Consider the following 21,334-nt stretch of genomic DNA (forward strand, 5'->3'; position numbering starts at 1 on the left):
CAGTCAAGAAATCAAATGATGTGCTGATTGGGAAACTCTGCACCAAAAGACTTCTTTAAAATCTTAAAAAGCAAAGATGTCACTTTGATGACTAAGGTGTGCCTGACCCAAGCCATGGTATTTTCAATTGCCTCATATGCATGCAAAAGCTGGACAGTGAAAAAGGAAGACATAAGAAGAACTGATGCATTAGAATTATGGTGTTGGTGAAGAAAACTGAACATACCATGAACTGCCATAAGAATAAACAAATCTATCTTGGAAAAAGTACAGCCAGAAAGCTCCCTGGAAGCAAGGATGGTGTGACATCTTGCTTGCTTTGGACATGTTATCAGTAGGGACAGTCCCTGGAAAAAGACATCATACTTGGTAAAATACAGGGTCAGTAAAAAAGAGGAAGACCCTCAACAAGATGGATTGACAGTGGCTGCAAGAATGGGCTCAAACACACCTACTATTGTGATGATGGTGAGACGGATAGGGTTAACTGTGCCAGCAGCTGAATAAAAGAGGTGTTAAAAGGTTACTATCTAGAAGTTGGGTAAACAGGAACCCACCCTGTCAACATGAGATAATATTGAAACAACCCATGAATTACTATCTCCTTCTTAGTGTTTTTCTAGTCCCCTCCTCCTTCACAAGCTCTATATGCACAGAACAAAGCGTGACCGCTGTTTAACCTTCCTTAGCCCTCCGAAGATGGAGATGTAATGCCGAAGATCAAGTGCACTTGCGCTATATCCCATAATAAGTGATGCCAAGGGCTGCCGAGAGACTCCATCTTGAATATCAGCAGGTTCCATCTTAGATTCCAGATGTGTGCACAACCTAATTAGCATACACTGCCATTCTGAGAAGTACCCGCCCCTTGAAAGAAGCCCACTAAATATTCATTACTCTGTTATCTCCACTGAACCCATATAAGCCCTAGCCTTGCTTCCCTTTTCGAGTCACTCCTTTGGAGAGACTTAGATCCCCACTGACTCCTTTTGCTTGACTCAAGCAAAATAAAGCTTGCTGAAGATAGTTTGTCTTTCGCGTGTATTCTTACTCAGGAAAAGACAAGGACCCTTTGTGTCAGATTGGCAATTGATAACAACAATGGCACCAGACCAAGCAACGTTTCTTTCTGTTATACATAGAGTCGCTATGAGTTGATACTGATTTGACAGCACCTAACAACTTTTTAACAATGAGTCTATCAGGTGCAATTGCTTAATACATAGTTCAGGAAAAAAAAAAAAAAAAAAAAAACCAATGCATGTAAGACTAATGCTCCCATCAAAAACCCAACAGGGTAAGTGACCACAAGGAGGGTATAAATTATACTAATGTGACCCAGTATATTAGTTTACAAGGGCTGTTGTAACAAAGTACCACAAACTGAGTGGCTTAAAATAACAGAAATTTCTCTCACACAGTATTAGAGGCTAGAAGTCTAAAATTAAGATGTCAGCAGGGCCATGCTCTTTCTGAAGGTTCTAGGTGAGAATCTGTTCCACGCCTGTCTTAGTCATCTAGTGCTGCCATAACAGAAATACCACAAGTGGATGGCTTTAACAAAGAGAAATTTATTTTCTCTCAGTCTAGTAGGTTACATGTCCAAATTCAGGGTGTTGGCTCCAGGGAATTCTCTCTCTCTGTTGGCTCTGGAGGAAAGTCCTTGCCCTTAACCTTGCTATGGTCAAGGAGCTTCTCCACAGGGACCCCATGTCCAAAGGATGCGCTGTGCTCCTGGTGCTGCTTTCCTGGTGGTATGAGGCCCCCAACTCTCTGCTTGCTTCCCTTTCTTTTTACCTCTTGAGAGATAAAAGGTCGTGCAGGCCACACCCCAGGGAAACTCCCTTTCCCTTGGATCAGGGAGGTGACCTGAGAAAGGGTGGTGTTACAATTCCACCCTAATCCTCTCAACATAAAATTACAGTCACAAAATAGAGGACAACCACACAACACTGGGAACCATGGCCTAAGTTAACACCTATTTTTGGGAGGACACAATTCAATCAATGACAATGCCTTTCTCTTGGCTTCTGATGTTGCCAGAAATTCATGGCTTGTAGATGCATCATTCAAATCTCTGTCTCCATCATCACATGGTATTCCCCCGTGTGTCTGTCTCTTCTCTTCTTACAAGGACACCAGTCATATTGAATTATGTCACACCCTAATGACCTCATTTCAGTTTGATTATATCTTCAAAGACCCTATTTCCAAATAAGGTCACATTCACAGGGACCAGGGATTGGACTTCAATGTACCTTTTTAGGGGATACCACTCAGCCCATAACAGCCAGTGTTCCCAAACTTCATATGTATACCACTAATGAAGAATAAGGAACCCTGCTGGCACAACGGTTAAGTGCTCGGCTGCTAACTGAAAGGTTGGCCGTTTGAACTCACCCAGCAGCTCCATAGGAGAAAGACCTGACAATCAGCTCCCATAAAGATTAAAAAAAAAAAAAAACAGTTCTACTCTGTTACATGGGGTCGCTATGAGTTGAAAATGACTCAACAGCACCTAACAGTGAAGAATAGCTTGTATTAGGTATTTGTTTTTATGTGTACTAGAAAATAAATATTTCAAGCAAATATATAAATACATTTAATATATATTTTCAAGCTTAGAGTAAAAGAAGTTTTAAAAAAGTGAGTTAAAGAAAAATATTAAATTAATAATGACATAATTGGTACATTAGATACTGAAAAACATCATCAAAGTGATACTCAAATGACTGCAGTTAGGGAAGCAAAGTGTTTCTCGCTGTGGGCATTACCAGTATCCTGGGTGAGGAAATTCTTCACTGTGTAGGACTATCCCCTACATTACAGGATGCCTATCATCTCTGCACCTGCCCTCTCACGACAGTAGTGACCCTCACAAGGCATTGTGACAATCCCCTACAAAAAATGCGTCCAAACATTTCCAAATACCATGTAGCAGTCAGGTGGGGGTATGTGGTACCACCTCTGGTTGGGAACTACTGCTGAACAAAAGCTAAAGCCTTGCTGAGGCCTTACAGGAAAAACAAGCAGGCTATTTTTTGTATCTTTTTGAAATAGAATGAAAGGAAGATAAAAGTCAAGTTCAATTACCAAATGGCTTAGTAAGAGATGCACCAGAGTAAGCAAATGGGAGTTCAAAGGAGAAGACAGCAAAAACAGAAAGTGCTGGCAAGAGTGGGGACAGACAGGAAAGGCCTGGAGCTATAGACAGAGCCTTCCTGGCTTGGGGCTGCTGTTACCAGTTCCTTCCTGCTTGTATTACAGGTGCCGCTTGGCATCTGACAATGACCAGAGACAGTGTCCACTGCCTGCTGAAGAACAGGCAATACAACCTATTTCTTGAACTCAGTGCAGTATGGCAGCAAGCCAGAAGGACACAAGAATCCTATGATGAAAAATGTGACAGATTTATCAATCATTAAAGAAAGTTTCAGAAAACTATGGTTCTCTTTCTATGTGTCCCTTAATGTGCCGTTAACAGTAAGGATGAATTGTGGAAGGATGAGAATAAATTAATGTTGTTTGCATACCATCCAAGGTTTTGATCATGTCCTTTAAAAATCTTGGTTATTTTTGGTACCTCTGAGTCACTAGTTTTCCTAGTACTCTCCGAGATTATATGTCCTCTACCTCAATGTGTCTGTAGAACAAATCTCTCAGAAGATATTAATAGGTGGTGTCAGGGAAAAATATTTAAACCACCTCATTTAGCTTGATCGTATCTGCAAAGACCTTATTTCTAAATAAAGTCACATTTACAGAGACCAGGGGTTAGGACTTCAACGTATCTTTTTTGGCGGACGCCATTCAGCCCATAACACCCAGTGTTCCCAAACTTTATACATGTATCACCAATGAAGAATAGTTTGTATTAGGTGTTAAAATATTTCATGGTCAAATAATTTGGAAAATAGTACATTCCCACTTTGGAGGTTCACAATGCACATTGGTACTTCAAAGGTTTTGAGAAGATCTGAAATTAAGGGACATTTAATTTAAACGCTGCCCTCCCCAAACATCTTTGATTACAGCACACTCTTTTAAATGCCCTTACTAACATATAGAAGAATAGTCTTCTGCAAAACAACAGTTTGGAAATTGCTCCTCAATCTTATTTACAGTAACAGAGCGATATGAAAAAATGTGAATGTGGTTTATGACTCAAGGAATGGAACTATATAACACATTTAAACACACTGGAATTTGCTAAAATGCCATTTGCCACTGAGGACAATTAGAAATAAGGCAGCTTAGTACTCACACAGAGTAAGTCAACGGTGAATCTCCTTATCAGCTAACCCAGTAGCCTGCTAAAGAGAGTCTTCACTATGTTTCTCACAAAGACTCTAAGTTTATCCATTCATTAGACAAACACTTGGTGGACATTTACTGCGGAATGAAAACGTGCTGAGTGACAATTCCTCCTTTTGCTTCTCCCTGCAGCAATGGGTCAATTCCAGCCATTTATTTTTATTTCAAAATGTCTTCAATTGATCCACTCTATTTTCATGGCCAGAACCTTAGTCCAGTCCCTCATTACTTCCTCATATTAGACTGATTCCTTCTGCTTGGTTTTCTTGCACCTGGCCTCTGAGGCTGAGTATCATCAGGGGACACTAGCTTTATGGCATTATTATCTTGGTAGGTTCCTTGGTTTAAGGTCCAATCCTGGGGTCTGCGGCACAGAAATTCAATTCAATCAGTGCACCAAGAATGGATCTCTGATCCAAATTGGCAAAGAAGTAAAAGTATCTCTACTTGCAGAGGTCATGATTTTATACACAGAAAAACCTAAATCCTCAAGAAAACTACTGAAACTAAGAGAAGAGTTTAGCAGTGTATCAGCATACAAGATGAACATACAAAAAATCAGTTGGATTCCTCTACACCAACAAAGAGAATGTCAAAGAGGAAATCACCAAATCAATACCATTTACGATAGCCCCCAAGAAGATAAAATACTTAGAAATAAATCTAGCCAGAGACGTAAAAGACCTATACAAAGAAAACTACACGACATTACTGCAAGAAACCAAAAGAAACCCACATAACTGGAAAAACATACCTTGCTCATGTTTAAGAAGACTCAACATTGTAAAAATGTCTATTCTACCCAAAGCGATCTATAGATACAATGCAATCACAATCCAAATACTGATAACATTTTTTAATGAGACGGAAAAGCAAGTCACCAACTTTGTATGGAAGGGAAAGAGGTCCTGGATAAGGAAAGCATTACTGAAAAAGAAGAACAAAGTGGGAAGCTTCGCACTACCTGAGTTTAGGACATATACTGTCACAGTAGTCAAAACAGCCTGGTATTGGTACAACAGATACACAGACCAATGGAAAAGAATTGAGAATCCGGACATAAATCCAACCACATATGAGCAGCTGATATTTGACAAAGGCCCAAAGTCAGTTAAATGGGGAAAAGACAGTCTCTTTAACAAATGGTGCCAGCATAACTGGATACCCATCTGCAAAAAAAATTAAACAAGACCCATACCCAACACTATGCACAAAAACTAACTCAAAATGGATCAAAGAATAAATATAAAATCTAAAATGATAAAGATCATGGAAGAAAAAATAGGGACAATGCTAGGAGCCCTGATACATGGCATAAACAGTACACAAAACATTAGTAACTGCACAAACACCAGAAGAGCAACTAGATAACTGGAAGCTCCTAAAAATCAAACACCTATGCTCATCCAAAGACTTCACCAAAAGTGTAAAAAGACTACCCATAGACTTGGAAAAAGCTTTTAGCTATGACATTTCCAATCTGTGTCTGATCTCCAAAATCTACATGATACTGCAAAAACTCAACTACAAAAAGACAAATAACCCAATTAAAAAATGGGCAAAGGATATGAACAGGCACTTCACCAAAGAAGGCATTTAGGCTAACAGATACATGAGGAAATGCTCATGATCATTAGCCATTAAAGAAATGCAAATCAAAACTACAATGAGATACTATTTCACCCTAACAAGGCTGGTATTAATTAAAAAAAATCAAAATAATAAATGTTGGAGAGGTTGTGGAGAGACTGGAACCACCAGTGTTGCTGGTGGAAATTGATTTGGCACATCCTTAAAAAGCTAGAAATAGAACTACCATACAATCCAGCAATTCCACTCCTTGGAATATACCCTAGAGAAATAAGAGCCTTCACATGAACGGATATATGCACACCCATGTTCATTGCAGCACTGTTTACAACAGAAAAAAGACTGAAACAACCAAGGTGCCCATCAACAGATGAATGGATAAATTACAGTATATTCACATAATGAAATACTATGCAATGATTAAGAACGATGAATCCCTGAAACATCTCATAACATGGAGGACTCTGGAAGGCATTATGCTGAGTGAAATTAGTTGCAAAAGGACAAATATTGTATGAGACCACTATTATAAGAACTCTAGAAAAAGTTTAAACACCGAAGAAAATATTCTTTGATGGTTATGAGGGTGGGGACAGAGGGAAAGGGGTATTCACTAATTAGACAGTAGACTAGAATTATTTTAGGTGAAGAAGATGACACAATACAGGAAAGATCAGCACACCTGGGCTAAACCAAAAGCAAAGAAGTTTCCTCAATACAACCCAATGCTTCGAAGGCCAGAGTAGCAGGGATGTGGCTTTGGGGACCATGGTTTCAGGGGACATCTAGGTCAACTGGCATAACAAAATGTATTAAGAAAACATTCTGCATCCCACTTTGGTGAGAGGTGTCTGGGGTCTTAAATGCTAGCAAGTGGCCATCTAAGATGCATAAGTTGGCCTCAACCCACCTAGAGCAAAGGAGAATGAAGAACACTGATGATAAAATGGATTCTAAGGGAAACTGTCCAAGGGAAGTAGTGTAAGATGAGCCCAAGAGACAGAAAAGGCCACATAAACCAGAGACTCCATCAGCGTGAGACTAAAAGAACTAGATGGTGCCCAGCTACCACTGATCACTACCCTGAAAACAGAGAATCCCTGATGGAGCAGGAGAACATTGGGATGCAGATCTTGAATTCTTGTAAAAGGACCAGGCTTAATGGTCTGATTGAGACTTGAGAGACCCTGGAGGTGATGGTCCCCAGACCCACTGTTAGCCCAAGATTGGAGCCATTCCTGAAGCCAACTTTACAGACAGGGATTGGACTGGACTATAAGACAGATAATGATACTGGTGAGGAGTGAGCTTCTTGGCTCAAGTACACACATGAGACTAAGTGGGCAACTCCCCTCTGGAGGCGAGATGAGAAGGAAGAGGGAGCTGGTTGAATGGACACGGGAAGTACAGGGTAGAGAAGATGATTGTGCTGTCTCATTAGGGGGAGAGCAGCTAGGAGTACATAGTAAGACGTGTGTAACTTTTTGTATGAGAGACTGACTTGATTTGTACACTTTCACTTAAAGTATAAAAAAAAAAAAGAATGGATCTCTGGTCTTCAGGGGCAGATCTGCATGAACCAAGGCCACAGTGATGAAGATATAAATTATAATGCTCATGTTTGTCTGGATAGTGTATTCACTTTCCCAAAGGCAGATCCACAAAGGAAGTCAAATCATAATCAGAAGTTTACATGGTGAGTATAAAATCATATTATAGGGAGTAAGCTGAATGGTCAAATGGCTGATGGCAACAGGTTATGTAACTGTAATCTGTATAATGGAGACATATTGCCACAGGACAGATTGAGTTTATGGGTCAGGACGCTACTTCCCTTGGACAGTTTCCCTTAGAATCCATTTTATCAGTGCTCCTTCTAACAAACACATCATCCCTTTAGTCAGCTGTGGTAGCCATTAGTGCTATTTGTCAAATATATGAGTCCTTCTTCCATTCAGGCTCACAAGAGAATTATACTCCCTGGTGCCCTTGTGGTTGGGTGAGGCCATGGGGTCCATGGAATTGGGATGGCCCACCCAGGTCACTGCCCTAAAGGTGATCATTCAAACCTTGAGCCTTGAGCAGGCTGTTCTCTTAAAAAAGTCACTTTTAACTTACATAATAACCTAATAAGAAGCTTAGTGAAGGCTATATTGCTCTAGGCACTAGGCTCTTTTGAAGAATTATCTATGTGCGGTCAGGTCCCAGAAACAGAAACTCTGGGGTGGAACCGGAAGCTGTGTTTTAGGATAAAGTGTTATTATATAAACACTGTTCTGACCCTTTTCCATGGCAATGTCAGTAAGATGGGTATGAGAATTTTGGGAAGTTCGTTTCATCCTTGGAATATTTTTGACTCCCTAGTTAAAATGTTACCCCAATTTGCAAATCATATATAAACTTCATTCGATTTCTATTATTGGTTTGATGTAATTTTTGCTTTAATAGGTTGAACTACATCTATGGCTTCTTCTGTGTATTAATTAACAAGCATTGGATAATGGTTAAATACATGTATTCACATTTTCTATGTTTAATTGCTTTGACATTTCTCAAATTAAATAAATATCCAGTACAACCATTTCTACCTGTAACTGTATAATGTTGGGAATATTCAAATCAAAGTTAAAAACATGCTCCTGAAAATGGAACTTGACCTATTACCTAAATGAATATTAAAATTTTATTTTTATTTATAATATATTCCCATCCATCTCTACTCCCCCCAAAACCTGATCATTCCCATGGTCTTTCTCATTTCATTTAATAGTGACTCCATCCTTCCATTCGTTTAGAACAAAAGCCTTGTTGTTGTTGTTAGGTGACATCAAGTCGGTTCCAGCTGATAGTGACTCTGCCTGATCCTACACCATCCTCATGTTTGAGCCCATGGTTGCAGCTACTGTGTTAATCCATCTCATTGAAGATCTTCCTCTTTTTCTCTGACCCTCTACTGTACCAAGCACGATGTCCTTCTCCAGGGACTGATCCCTCCTGACATGTCCGAAGTATGTGGGACGAAGCCTCACCACACTCATTTCTAAGGAGGATTCTGGCTGTACTTTCAAGACAGATTTGTTCATTCTTTTGGCAGTGCAAAGTATATTAAATATTCTTCATCTACACCATAATTCAAAGACATCAATTCTTCTTCAGTCTTCTTTATTCATTGTCCAGCTTTCACATACATATGAGGCAATTGAAAATACCATGGCTTGGGTCAGGCACACCTTAGTCTTCAAGGTGACATCTTTGCTTTTTAACACTTTAAAAAGGCCTTTCGCAGCAGATTTGCCAAAGGCAGTGCCTCCTTTGATTTCTTGACTACTGCTCCCATGAGTGCTGACTGTGGATCCAAGTACAATGAAATCCTTGACCACTTCAATCTTTTCTGTGTTTATCATGATGTTGCTTAGTGGTCCAGTTTTGAGGATTTTTGTTTTATGTTGACATGTAATCCACACTGAAGGCTGTAGTCTTTAATCTTCATGAGTAAATGCTTCAAGTCCTCTTCACTTTTACCAAGTGTCATCTTGTTAGAAGGTTGTGTCATCTGTGTATTTCAGGTTGTTAATGAGTCTTCTTCCAATCCTGATGCTGAGTTCTTCTTCATATAGTTAGGCTTCTCGGATTATTTGCTCAACATACAGACTAAATAAGTATGGTGAGAGGCACATCTTTTCTGATTTTCAACCACTCAGTATTCCCTTGTTCTGTTCAAATGACTGTTTCTTGGTCTATGTACAGGTTCTGCACGAACATAAGTAAGCGTTCTGGAATTCCCATTCTTCGCAATGTTATCCATAATTTATTATGATCCATACAGTTAAATGCATTTGCACAGCCAATAAAACACAGGCAAACATATTTCTGGTATTTTCCACTTTTAGCCAGGATCCATCTGATATCAGCAATGATATCCCTGGTTTCACATCCTCTTCTTAATCTGCTTGAGTTTCTGGCAGTTCCCTGTCCATGTATTGCTGCAACTGTATTTGAATTATCTTCAGCAAAATTTTACTTGTATGTGATATTAATGAAACTGTTTGATAACTTCTACATTCTATTGGATCACCTTTCTTTGGAATGGTTACAAATATGATCTCTTCTAGTCAATTGGCCAAGTAGCTGTCTTCCAAAAAAAAAAAAAAAACAGTTGTTTCATTATTGAATTTTCTCTTTCTAATATCATATCCATCCTTCCTCATGATTCCCGTAAGATTTCCTGATAAGTTCCTTATTTACATACCTCTAACCTTCCCCAACCCCTCCCCAGGAGCTGTGGTTCAACCGTTAAGCACTGGGCTGCTAACCAAAAGGTTGGTGGTTCGAACACCTCAGCTGTTCCATGGGAGAAAAGACCTGGCAATCTGCTCCCATAAAAATTACAGCTGAGAAAACCCTATGGGGAAGTTCTACTCTGTCAAATAGGGTCACTATGAGTTGCAATCGACTTGACAGCACATAACAACAAAAAATCCCTGGAGTCCTGGGTGGCACAAATGGTTAAATGCTTGACTACTAACTGAAAGCTTGGTGGTTTGAACCCACCCAGAGGCACCTGAAAAGAAAGGCCTGGCGATCTGCTTCTGAAACATCACAGCTTTGAAAACTCTATGGAGCACAGTCCTACTCTGAATGCATGAGCTTACCATGAGTTATAAGAGACTCGAGGACAATTAACAAAACAATAAAAACCCAGGACCCCCTGCTTTTCTTTGAGATAGTCCTCATTGATAAATGTTCTCCCTATTACAACAGCCTGAGTAAAATCATATCCCTAACTGTCCAGCGCATTTTGTCTTACTTAGATTGGTGCAAAGACTCAGAAAGGATTGGACCTCACCTTTGTATCCCTGTGTACTCCACCCAGTAGCCCTGGTGGCACAGTGATTAAATCGCTAGGCTGCTAACCAAAAGTTTGGGTTCAAATCCACCAGCCACTCCACAAGAGACAGATGTGGCAGTCTGCTTCTGTAAAGGTTTACAGCCTTGGAAACCCTGTGGGGTCTCTACGAGTTGGCATTGATTCGAGGGCAGTGAGTTTGGTTTGGGTTTGGTACTCCATCTGGGTAACAAGGCCACAAGAAGATTATGATCACCTATGAGTTGTTCAGTGACAAATGACATTGCTCTTGAACACAAGAGAATATTGGTAACGTTGAACTTTATCTGAGCTCTGTACACTTGGAAAGCAGTGATGGTTAAGAAATCCCCCACCTGTTTGGTTTCCAGGAACCCACCAACAGCAAAAGACCATCCAGCCCTTGCCTATTCTAAGACCTACCTCATGAGTTAAGATTTTTTCTTCATGATTCCCATAAACTCATGATGACTCCCTTTCTTACTTGCCTCTATAAAACCACATATGCACGTGAAACTTATAAAATGAAAAAGGAAGACAGAAGAAAAACTGATGCATTCGAACCATGGTGCTGGCAAAGAATATTGCATACACTGTGGACTTCCAAAAGAACGAACCAGTCAGTCTTAGAAGAAATACAACCAAAATGTTCCTTAGAAGCAAGGATGACGAGACTTCAACTTATTTACATGTCAGCAAGAAGGACCAATTGCTAGAAAATGACATCATGTTTGGTAAAGTAGAGGGTCAGCTAAAACAGGAGGAATTGTCAATGAGATGGATTAACAAAATAGTTGCAACAATGGACTCAAATACACCAATGATCATAAGAATGGCACAGAACAAAGCAATGTTGTATTCTGTTAAACATAAGGTCACTGTGAGTCAGAGCTGACTCGACGGCAACCAACAACAACAATAAAACCCAGGATTCCTTCCTTTTCTTTGAGACATTCCTCATTGATGAAATGTGCCTCCTATTGCAACAGCCTGAATAAATGAAAGACAAAATGACTGGTGCATTTTGTCTTTCACACTTTCATAAAGAGGGGAGTCATGTTGGGAGGGTTTATTTATAGCTTCAAAGATAAAGTGTCCACTGGAAAATCAGCTGACAATAGTGAGTGACAAAAGAACTTCTGACAATAGACATCAGACAACCAAAGGGTCCACTCCCTCAGCAGGAAGCTAGCACAGCTTTTGAGTGGGGAATATAGTAATTACTACTTCCAGAGGCTGACAGAAACATGATTCAAGCAGATGGCTAGATGAAAAGATTTTGTTGGAGATAATTTCCCAGTATATAAAGTCAAAGAGGCTCTATATAATTACCCCTGAAATCAACTATCCCCAATGGGCTAGGAACAAAAGACAGTCCTTCCCTTTCTAGGATCCCTGGTTCTAAAGAGATAGAGTGGAGGCAGGAAGCACCTAGAGCTGCTTATTGTTGTTAGGTGCCATCGAGTTGATTCTGACTCATAGGGACTGCACGCACAACAGGAAAAAACACTGCCTGGTCCTGTGCCATCCTCACAATTGTTGCTCTGCTTGAGCACATTGCTGCAGCCAATTTGTCAATCCATCTAATTGAGGGTCTTCCTCTTTTTCCCTGATCCTTTGCTTTACCAAGTATGATGTCCTTCTCCAGGGACTGATCCCTCCTGGCAACACACCCAAAGTATGTGAGATGCAGTCTTGCCATCCTTGCTTCCAAGGAGCATTCTGGCTATACTTCTTCCAAGACAGGCTTGTTTGTTCTTTGGGCAAAAAACCAAAAACCAAACCCAGTGCCGTCAAGTCGATTCCAACTCATAGCAACCCTATAGGACAGAGTAGAACTGCCCCACAGAGTTTCCAAGGAGCTCCTGCCGACCCTTTGGTTAGCAGCCGTAGCACTTAACCACTACGCCACCAGGGTTTCCATAGTCCACGGTATATTCAATATTCTTCGCCAACACCACAATTCAAAGGTGTCAATTCTTCTTTTTTGGTCTTCCTTATTCACTGTCCAGCTTTCACATGCATATGAGGTAACTGAAAACATCATGGCTTGGGTCAGGCGCTCCTTAGTCCTCAGAGTGACATCTTTGTTTTTTAACACTTTAAAGAGATCTCTTGCAGCTGATTTGCCCAATGCAATGTGTTTTTTTGATTTCTTGAGTACTACTTCCATAGGCATTGATTGTGGATCCAGGTAAAAGGAAATCCATGACAACCTCAATCTTTCTGTTTATAATGATGTTGCTTATTGGTCCAGTTGTGAGGATTTTTGTTTTCTTTATGTTGAGGTGTAATCCACACTGGTCTTTCATCTTCACCAATAAATGCTTCAAGTCCTCTTCACTTCCAGAAAGCAAGGTTGTGTCATCTGCATAACACAGGTTGTTAATGCATCTTCCTCTAATTCTGATGCCCCGTTCTTCCTCATATAGTCTAGCTTCTCAGATTATTTGGTCAGCATACAGACTGAATAGGTGTGGTGAAAGGATACAATCCTGATGTACACCTCTCCTGACTTTAAACTATGAAGTATCCCCTTGTTCTGTTCAAACAATTGCCTCTTAATCCATGCACAGAATCTTCATGAGCGTAATTAAGTGTTCTGGAATTCCCATTCTCCACAACATTATCCATAATGTGTTATGATCCACACAGTCAAATGCCTTTGCATAGTCAATAAAACAGAGGTAAACATCTTTCTGGTATTCTCTGCTTTCAGCCACGATCTATCTGACATCAGCAATGATAACCCTAGTTCCACGTCCTCTTCTAAATCTGGCTTGAATTTCTGGCAGTTCCCTGTCAATATACTGCTGTAGCCACTTGTGAACAATCTTTAGCAAAATTTTGCTTGCATGTGATATTAATGATATTGTTTGATAATTTCTGAAATTGGTTGGATGATCTTTCTTGGGAATAGGTATAAATATGGATCTCTTCCAGTCAGTTAGACAAGTGAGCACTTCCAGCGTTGTGTCCATTTGCTGAAACACCTCAATTGGTATTCCGTCAATTCCTGGAGTCTTGTTTTAAGCCAATGCCGTCAGTGCAGCTTGGAATTCTTCCTTCAGTACCATCGGTTCCTGATGACACATTACCTCTTGAAATGGTTGAACATCGACCAATTCTTTTTGGTACAGTGACTCTGTGTATTCCTTCATCTTCTTTTGATGTTTCTGGTGTTGTTTAATATTTTTCTCCATAGAGTCCTTCGGTGTTGCAACTCCAGGCTTGAATTTTTTCTTCAGTTCTTTTAGCTTGAGAAATGCTGAGCGTGTTCTCCACTTTTGGTTTTCTATCTCCAGGTCTTTGCACATGTCATCATAATGCTTCACTGTCTTCTCAAGCCACCCTTCGAAATCTTCTGTTGAGCTCTTTTAATTCATCATTTTTTCCTTTTGCTTTAGCTACTCGATGTTCAAGAGCAAGTTTCAGAGTCTCTTCTGGCATCCATTTTGGTATTGTCTTTCTCTCTTGTCTCTTTAACAGCCTCTTGCTTTCTTCTTGTATGATGTCCTTGATGTCATTCTACAACTCGTCTGGTCTTCGGTCATTAGTGGACTTGTTCTAATTTTCTTCAGTTTCAACTTGAACTTACATATGAGCAATTGATGGTCTGTTCCCCAGTCGGCCACTGGCCTTGTTCTGACTGATGATAATGAGCTTTTCTATCGTCTCTTTCCATAGATGTAGTCAATTTGATTTCTGTGTGCTCCATCTGGCGAGATCCATGTGTATAGTCGTCGTTTATGTTGGTGAAAGAAGGTATTTGCAATGAAGAAGTCGTTGGTCTTGCAAAATTCTATCATTCGATCTCCATCATAGTTTCTATCACCAAGGCCATATTTTCCAAATACTGATCCTTCTTCGTTTCCAACTTTCGCATTCCAATTACCAGTAATTATCAATGCATCTTGATTGCATGTTCGATCAATTTCAGACTGCAGTAGCTGATAAAAATCTTCTATTTCTTCATCTTTGGCCCTAGTGGTCGGTGCGTATATTTGAATAATAGTAGTATTAAGTGGTCTTCCTTGTAGGCATATGGATACTATCCTATCACTGACAGTGTTGTACTTCAGCACAGATTTTGAAATATTTAGAGATGAAGAATAGATTTGATGCATTGAACACTGGTGACCGAAGACCAGACGAGTTGTGGAATGACATCAAGGACATCATACATGAAGAAAGCAAGAGGTCACTGAAAAGACAGGAAAGAAAGAAAAGACCAAGATGGATGTCAGAAGAGACTCTGAAACTTGCTCTCGAACGTTGAGCTGCTAAAGCAAAAGGAAGAACTGATGAAGTAAAAGAACTGAATAGAAGATTTCAAAGGGTGGCTCAAGAAGACAAAGTAAAGTATTATAATGACATCTGCAAAGAGCTGGAAATGGAAAACCAAAAGGTAGAACGTGCTCGGTGTTTCTCAAGCTGAAAGAACTGAAGAAAAAATTCAAGCCTCGAGTTGCAATAGTGAAGGATTCCATGGGGAAAATATTAAATGATGCAGGAAGCATCAAAAGAAGATGGAAGGAATACACAGAGTCATTATACCAAAAAGAATTAGTAGACTTTCAACCATTTCAAGAGGTAGCACATGATCAGGGACCGATAGTACTGGAGGAAGAAGTCCAAGCTGCTCTGAAGGCATTGGCGAAAAACAAGGTTCCAGGAATTGATGAAATATCAATTGAGATGTTTCAACAAACAGATTCAGCGCTGGAGGTGCTCACTCGTCTATGCCAAAAAATATGGAAGACAGCTTCCTGGCCAACTGACTGGAAGAGATCCATATTTATGCCTATTCCCAAGACAGGTGATCGAACCTTATGTGGAAATTATAGAACAATATCATTAATATCACACACAAGGAAAATTTTGCTGAAGATCAGCAGTATATCGACAGGGAACTGCCAGAAATTCAGGCTGGTTTCAGAAGAGGACATGGAACCAGGGATATCATTGCTGATGTCAGATGGATCCTGGCTGAAAGCAGAGAATATCAGAAGGATGTTTACCTGTGTTTTATTGACTATGCAAAGGCATTCAACTGTGTGGATCATAACAAATTATGGATAACGTTGAAGAATGGGAATTCCAGAACACTTAATTGTGTTCATGAGGAACCTGTACATAGATCAAGAGGTAGTTGTTGGGACAGAACATGGGGATACTGATTGGTTTAAAGTCAGGAAAGGTGTGCACCAGGGTTGTATTTTCTCACCATACCTATTCAATCTGTATGAGGATCAAATAATCTGAGAAGCTGGACTATATGAAGAAGAATGGGGCATCAGGATTGGAGGAAGACTCATTAACAACCTGTGTTATGCAGATGACACAACTTTCCTTGCTGAAAGTGAAGAGGGCTTGAAGCACCTCCTAATGAAGATCAAAGACCACAGCCTTCAGTATGGATTGCACCTCAACATAAAGAAAACAAAAATCCTCACAACTGGACCAATGAGCAACATCATGATAAAGAGAGAAAGGACTGAAATTGTCAAGGATTTCATTTTACTTGGATCCATGATCAACAGCCATGGAAGCAGCAGTCAAGAAACTAAAAGACGCACTGCATTGGGTAAATCTGCTGCAAAGGACCTCTTTAAAGTGATGAAGAGCGAAGACGTCACCTTGGAGACTAAGGTGCGCCTGACCCAAGCCATGGTATTTTCAATCGTATCATATGCATGTGAAAGCTGGACAATGAATAAGGAAGACCGAAGAAGAACTGATGCCTTTGAATTGTGGTGCTGGCAAAGAATATTGAATATACCATGGACTGCCAGAAGAACGAATAAATCTGTCTTGGAAGAAATGCAACCAGAATGCTCCTTAGAAGCAAGGGTCACGAGACTGCATCTTACATACTTTGGACATGTTGTCAGGAGGGATCAGTCCCTGGAGAAGGACATCGCGCTTAGCAAAGTACAGCATCAGCAGAAAAGAGGAAGATCCTCAACGAGGTGGATTGACACAGTGGCTGCAACAATGGGCTCAAGCATGACGACGATTGTAAGGGTGGCGCAGGATCGGGCAGTGTTTCGTTCTGTTGTGCATAGGGTCGCTATGAGTCAGAGCCGACTCGACAGCACCTAACAACAACAGTTGGTAAACAGCTCTATGTAAAGAAAGACATGGTTCTAAGGGGAATCGAGCAAAAAGTGGCATAATGGTGGATGCTTTGATAGTGAGGGACATTGTTGTATTTAGTAGCTTGCTGCTGTTGTTAGTTGCATCTGAGTCGATTCTGATTCATGGTGACCCCATGTGGGCAGAGTAGTACTGCTCCATAGGGTTTTCAAGGCTGCAATCTTTCAGAAGCAGATTGCCAGGGCTTACTTCAGAAGTGCTTCTGGGTGCTTTGAACTGCAACCTTTCAGTTAGTAGTCCAGTGCTTAACTCTGCGCCACCCACCCTTAAGTGTCTTTCACTTTCTTCTCACATGCTGCCAAAAATCATAGGACTTGAAAGTATGCTCCAAACACAATGGACAGTGAAAATCATGAGTATAAAGGCTCTTGAATGACATGGAAATATGGTAATATGTTAAATACAAGAAGCCAGTTGCAGAACAGCATGTAAAATATAATCCCATTTTGTCGTAAAAAAGAATAGGAATAGGCACAGGAAACTAACTGGAAGTTATATATCAAAACTAGGGTGTAAGAGTGGTTATCTTTGGAAGATGGAAGTAGGGGTAATTATTATTTTCTTCTTCTTGCTCGTTAGTATTGTCTCAAGCTGTGATAATAAACATACACGTGCACTGAGAAAATTTAATAAACATATTTTAGAAAAAGATAGGTGGCGTAATCTCATGAATGCATACACACACCTCAACTCCAAAGTGGAACAAACTTTTGAAATCTTCTTTTTGCCAATGCCTGCCAATGTCCTGCGACCTCATTGCACTCATTCAGAATTTTGGAATTGTTGAATTGTCTCTGGTACAAAAACATATGGAGACCCTGCAGGCACATCACCTGCCTGATTCTCTCGGGAGGTGGGCAGACACCATGGAGCATTGCTCTTCACAGCCAGAGGTAAAAACGAGGCAGTGACTTGCTATGCTCAGTTCTTCTACTCTGCAAGCCTTCTGCAAAAGCATGAGCAGGCCCCAAGCTGTTGCTGCTGCCACTTGGTGGTGGAGACACCCTGCTCATTAAGGGCAACAAGTCGAGAGCTCCCTAATGGTCTCCTTGGCCCTGTCTGTACGGCCCCTCACAGGCTCGTTCCTCACTAATTGTGTCTTACTGCATACAGAGCACAGAAGTGTCTGTGCATGACATATTCCTTCCAAACGATGGCAAGATGGCCTAGTTAATCATCAGAACCTACTTCTCAAATGCAATCTAGTCAGACGTAGCCAGGCCCAGCTATAACCTCTCATCCGTAGATGTGACTCTGAGTGGTGAGAACAAAAGCCAAAGCAACTCTCTATTAGGAAAGCCAGGGGATGAATAGCAAAGTAACAATGTAACAATTCTGATGTTCAAAACGGCATCAGCAGTTTATTGATGATGCCACAGAAGCACAGTCTGTCACTGGGCACAGTGATGTGCCCAAAAGTATGAGAATTTTACATGATAATGAACTACAGGCTGGGTTACAAATTTGAAAATTAGAGCTGATAAGGCCACTAGATTATCATTTTGAACTGAATGAGTAAATGAATAGTGGAAGAACTCATGTTTTTTGATAAAGGGAATATGGTTACTGGACATCTGAAAGGACGCTATCAATACACCACTGTTATCTTTTTGAAAAACCACTTCATGCTCAATTCTACCATTTTGTATACTTGTTGGAATGGAGACAGGTGAAAAGTTTAATTTTTCCCCTTTTGAAAAATTCCAAATTAGGTTAGAATTAGGAAATTGTTTCCCCAATTATTAAAAAGCGCACACCTCAGATTGGGAATGTTCACCTGTTCCTCCATTGACTGGATCCATTACAGAGTTAATAAAATTACATCACAACCACATTCGAAAATCTAGCAAGAAATATGGCAAAAGCAGTCCCTCCTACAATGCCCTCAGCTTCTGCCACCACTCAGCTTTGTCTATGAACTCCATGTTCAGCTACATTTCCAGCTACCATTTCCTGAGAGCTGTCTATGGGTCAATTTCTAGATAAGCCCTTGGCAGACATTATCCTTTTAATCATCACAAAAAATCTAAAGATGAGTACAAGCATTTCCCTATTCTAGAAATGAGGAAACAGAGGTTAAGTAACTTGTCCAAGGCAATGCAGCTAATGGGGAGTGAGCAGCTTCTTCGATGAGCATGTCAGAGAGAGGAGTGGCAGCAAGGAGCAACTGGAAAGGGCACGCAGAATCAGCACTCTAAAGATGCAGATTCTAGCTCCTTCACCCTGAACAAATAGCTTAATCTCTCTATAGACCAAGCCTAACCACTCTTGTCCACCTACCTCATAGGATTATTGTGAGGTCCAAATGAGATCATGAATATAAAAAGCCTTGAGAACTTACAAACATGGTGATGTGCTGTGATTAATGAAAGGCCAGAAGAAGAAGTCATGCTCCTTAGGAGCACAACACTTCACTCATGATGGCTCCAACTGAAAGACAACAACCCTTTTGTCCCTCAAATAAATCCTTTAAATAAACAGCACAGGATTTTATTAAGCAATCTTTTAGAGATGAAGGGCTCAGGTATGCATGCTGGTACATGAACTGGTCTTTGCAGGGAGCTTTAGTGTCTTAAATTTAATACAGCCACCCTGCCTGAGCTATTTATCTTGCATAGAGAAAGTATGGTAACAATTTTACTATCTATTCTGTTCCAAAGAAATGATGACTGTAATTTTACACCCTTAATCTTTGCAATATAAGGATGGGGGGGGGGGGAATAATACATTTTCATGAAAGGGGCACATTATATACAGTAATTCACTTTTTATTATGACATTCATCATTAATTGCAAAGTCCACAGTTCAGTTCCCAGGCAACATAAAAGTGGGCATTTTTATATAGGATACCTGCATGTAATTTGGTAATTTTTTTAAAGCCACTATGATTTATTAGTCTATTAAAAGGCAACCACACAATTAAAAACTGCACGATTCCAACAAACAAGCTTCTAGCAATTAAAAACAATGAATCGTGGAGCCATTGTGGGAGATCTACTGATTAATCTGGCCTTTCTAGTCACATCAGGGGGAAACTCTGTTGTCCCCCTGTACCTTAAGACCATTGAAAAAGAAAAAAGAAAAACCTGCCCCAGGTGAAAGTCAGGATTCTGCACATGTGATGTAGGGACACCCTCCCCAGTGGGTTGATGGAGTCGCCGTCATTCCAACATGTGCTGCAGCAATGAGGGGTCCCCCTCTACGGCCTGAAGGCCTTGTTGCAAGCTCCGGAAAGTGGCCTCCTTCCCATAGCGCTGCCTCCAGCGGACAAAGGCCTCCACGATCTGTGAATGCACATTGTGGGGGTGGTTGGCCTTACAGCGGTAGATATCTGTCTGGGACAGTCCCAGGGACAGCACCACGGGCTCCCATTCGGGGCCCAGCTTCTGGGCCAGCTGGTTAATCTGCCGGTCCGATGGGGAGCTGTTGAGGATGTGCGGAGGGATCCCAGGCATCCCGTCATCTGGGGAGGAAAAAGACATGATGGTGGGAAGAATCAGCAAACACATTGAATGTGCGTGGAAACAAGAAATGTGGGAAGAACATGACAACATTTCTAAATGGCTGGGCCAACTTTTCCTAGTCTTCTTGGGGTCTGCTCAGTGGAATGTCATAAATAGGTGACATTGAAGCATCTACAAAAACATTTACTACAGAAATTGTGAAAGCAATAAAAATAACTGGAAATTTCACTAGAGAAGCCCACTGACAATATTTTGATCTATTTCCTTACAGTCTTTTACATATGTATTTTACATATACACACATTTAAGATCACATTGCATATACTGCTTTGCGACATGCTTTTTAAAAATTTTATAGTGGTAAAATATGTATGTAACAAAACATTTGCTATTTTAACCATTTTTAGGTGTGTAATTTGGCAACATTAATTACATTTGTCTTGTGCAACCATCACCGCTATGCTATCCATTTCCAAATGTTTTCCATCACCCCAAACAGAAACTCAGTAACCCTCCGGCAATAACTACTCATTTTCCCTTCTTCCGGCCCCTGGTAACCATTAATAAATGTTTGTATTTACTCATTTGTCTATTCTAGATATTTTATGTAAGTGGGATCATACGATATTTGTCCTTTTGTGCCTGGCTTACTTCACTCAGCAAAATGCTTTAAGGCTCATCCATGTTGTAGCATGTATCAGGACTTCACTTTTCTTTATGGCTAAATAATACTCCATTTTATGTATAGATCACATTTTGTTTATCCATTCCTCTGTGGATGGGCACTTAAGTAGCTTCCATGGCTTGGCTACTGTGAATAATGCCGCAATAAACACTGGTATACAAGTAACGTGCTTTTTTTCCTCAATATATTTTACCAAAGGCCAAGTGAGGAGTTCTTCTCGGAAACCTAATGCCTGCAGTCCCCAGTTCACTCTGACA

The 21,334-nt window shown here is 40.5% G+C and overlaps 1 protein-coding gene across 4 annotated transcripts in view; it reads right to left on the bottom strand.

The window, feature by feature from the left end:
• CRADD (CASP2 and RIPK1 domain containing adaptor with death domain) overlaps positions 1-21,334 on the bottom strand; it is a 310,952-nt gene that overhangs the window by 76,793 nt on the left and 212,825 nt on the right. The window contains exon 3 of one of the 4 annotated variants that reach the window (XM_003405261.4): positions 1,761-20,391. The exons of 2 other annotated variants lie outside the window; for them this stretch is intronic. In XM_003405261.4, the coding sequence (XP_003405309.2) occupies positions 20,090-20,391 (302 nt within the window). In that variant the 3' untranslated portion in view covers positions 1,761-20,089. Of the gene's footprint in view, positions 1-1,760; positions 20,392-21,334 lie in introns of those variants that run through there. One more of the 4 variants, XM_064283731.1, reaches the window with a different exon arrangement.

Source organism: Loxodonta africana, chromosome 4 (assembly GCF_030014295.1).
Source record: "Loxodonta africana isolate mLoxAfr1 chromosome 4, mLoxAfr1.hap2, whole genome shotgun sequence".
NCBI lineage: Eukaryota > Metazoa > Chordata > Mammalia > Proboscidea > Elephantidae > Loxodonta > Loxodonta africana.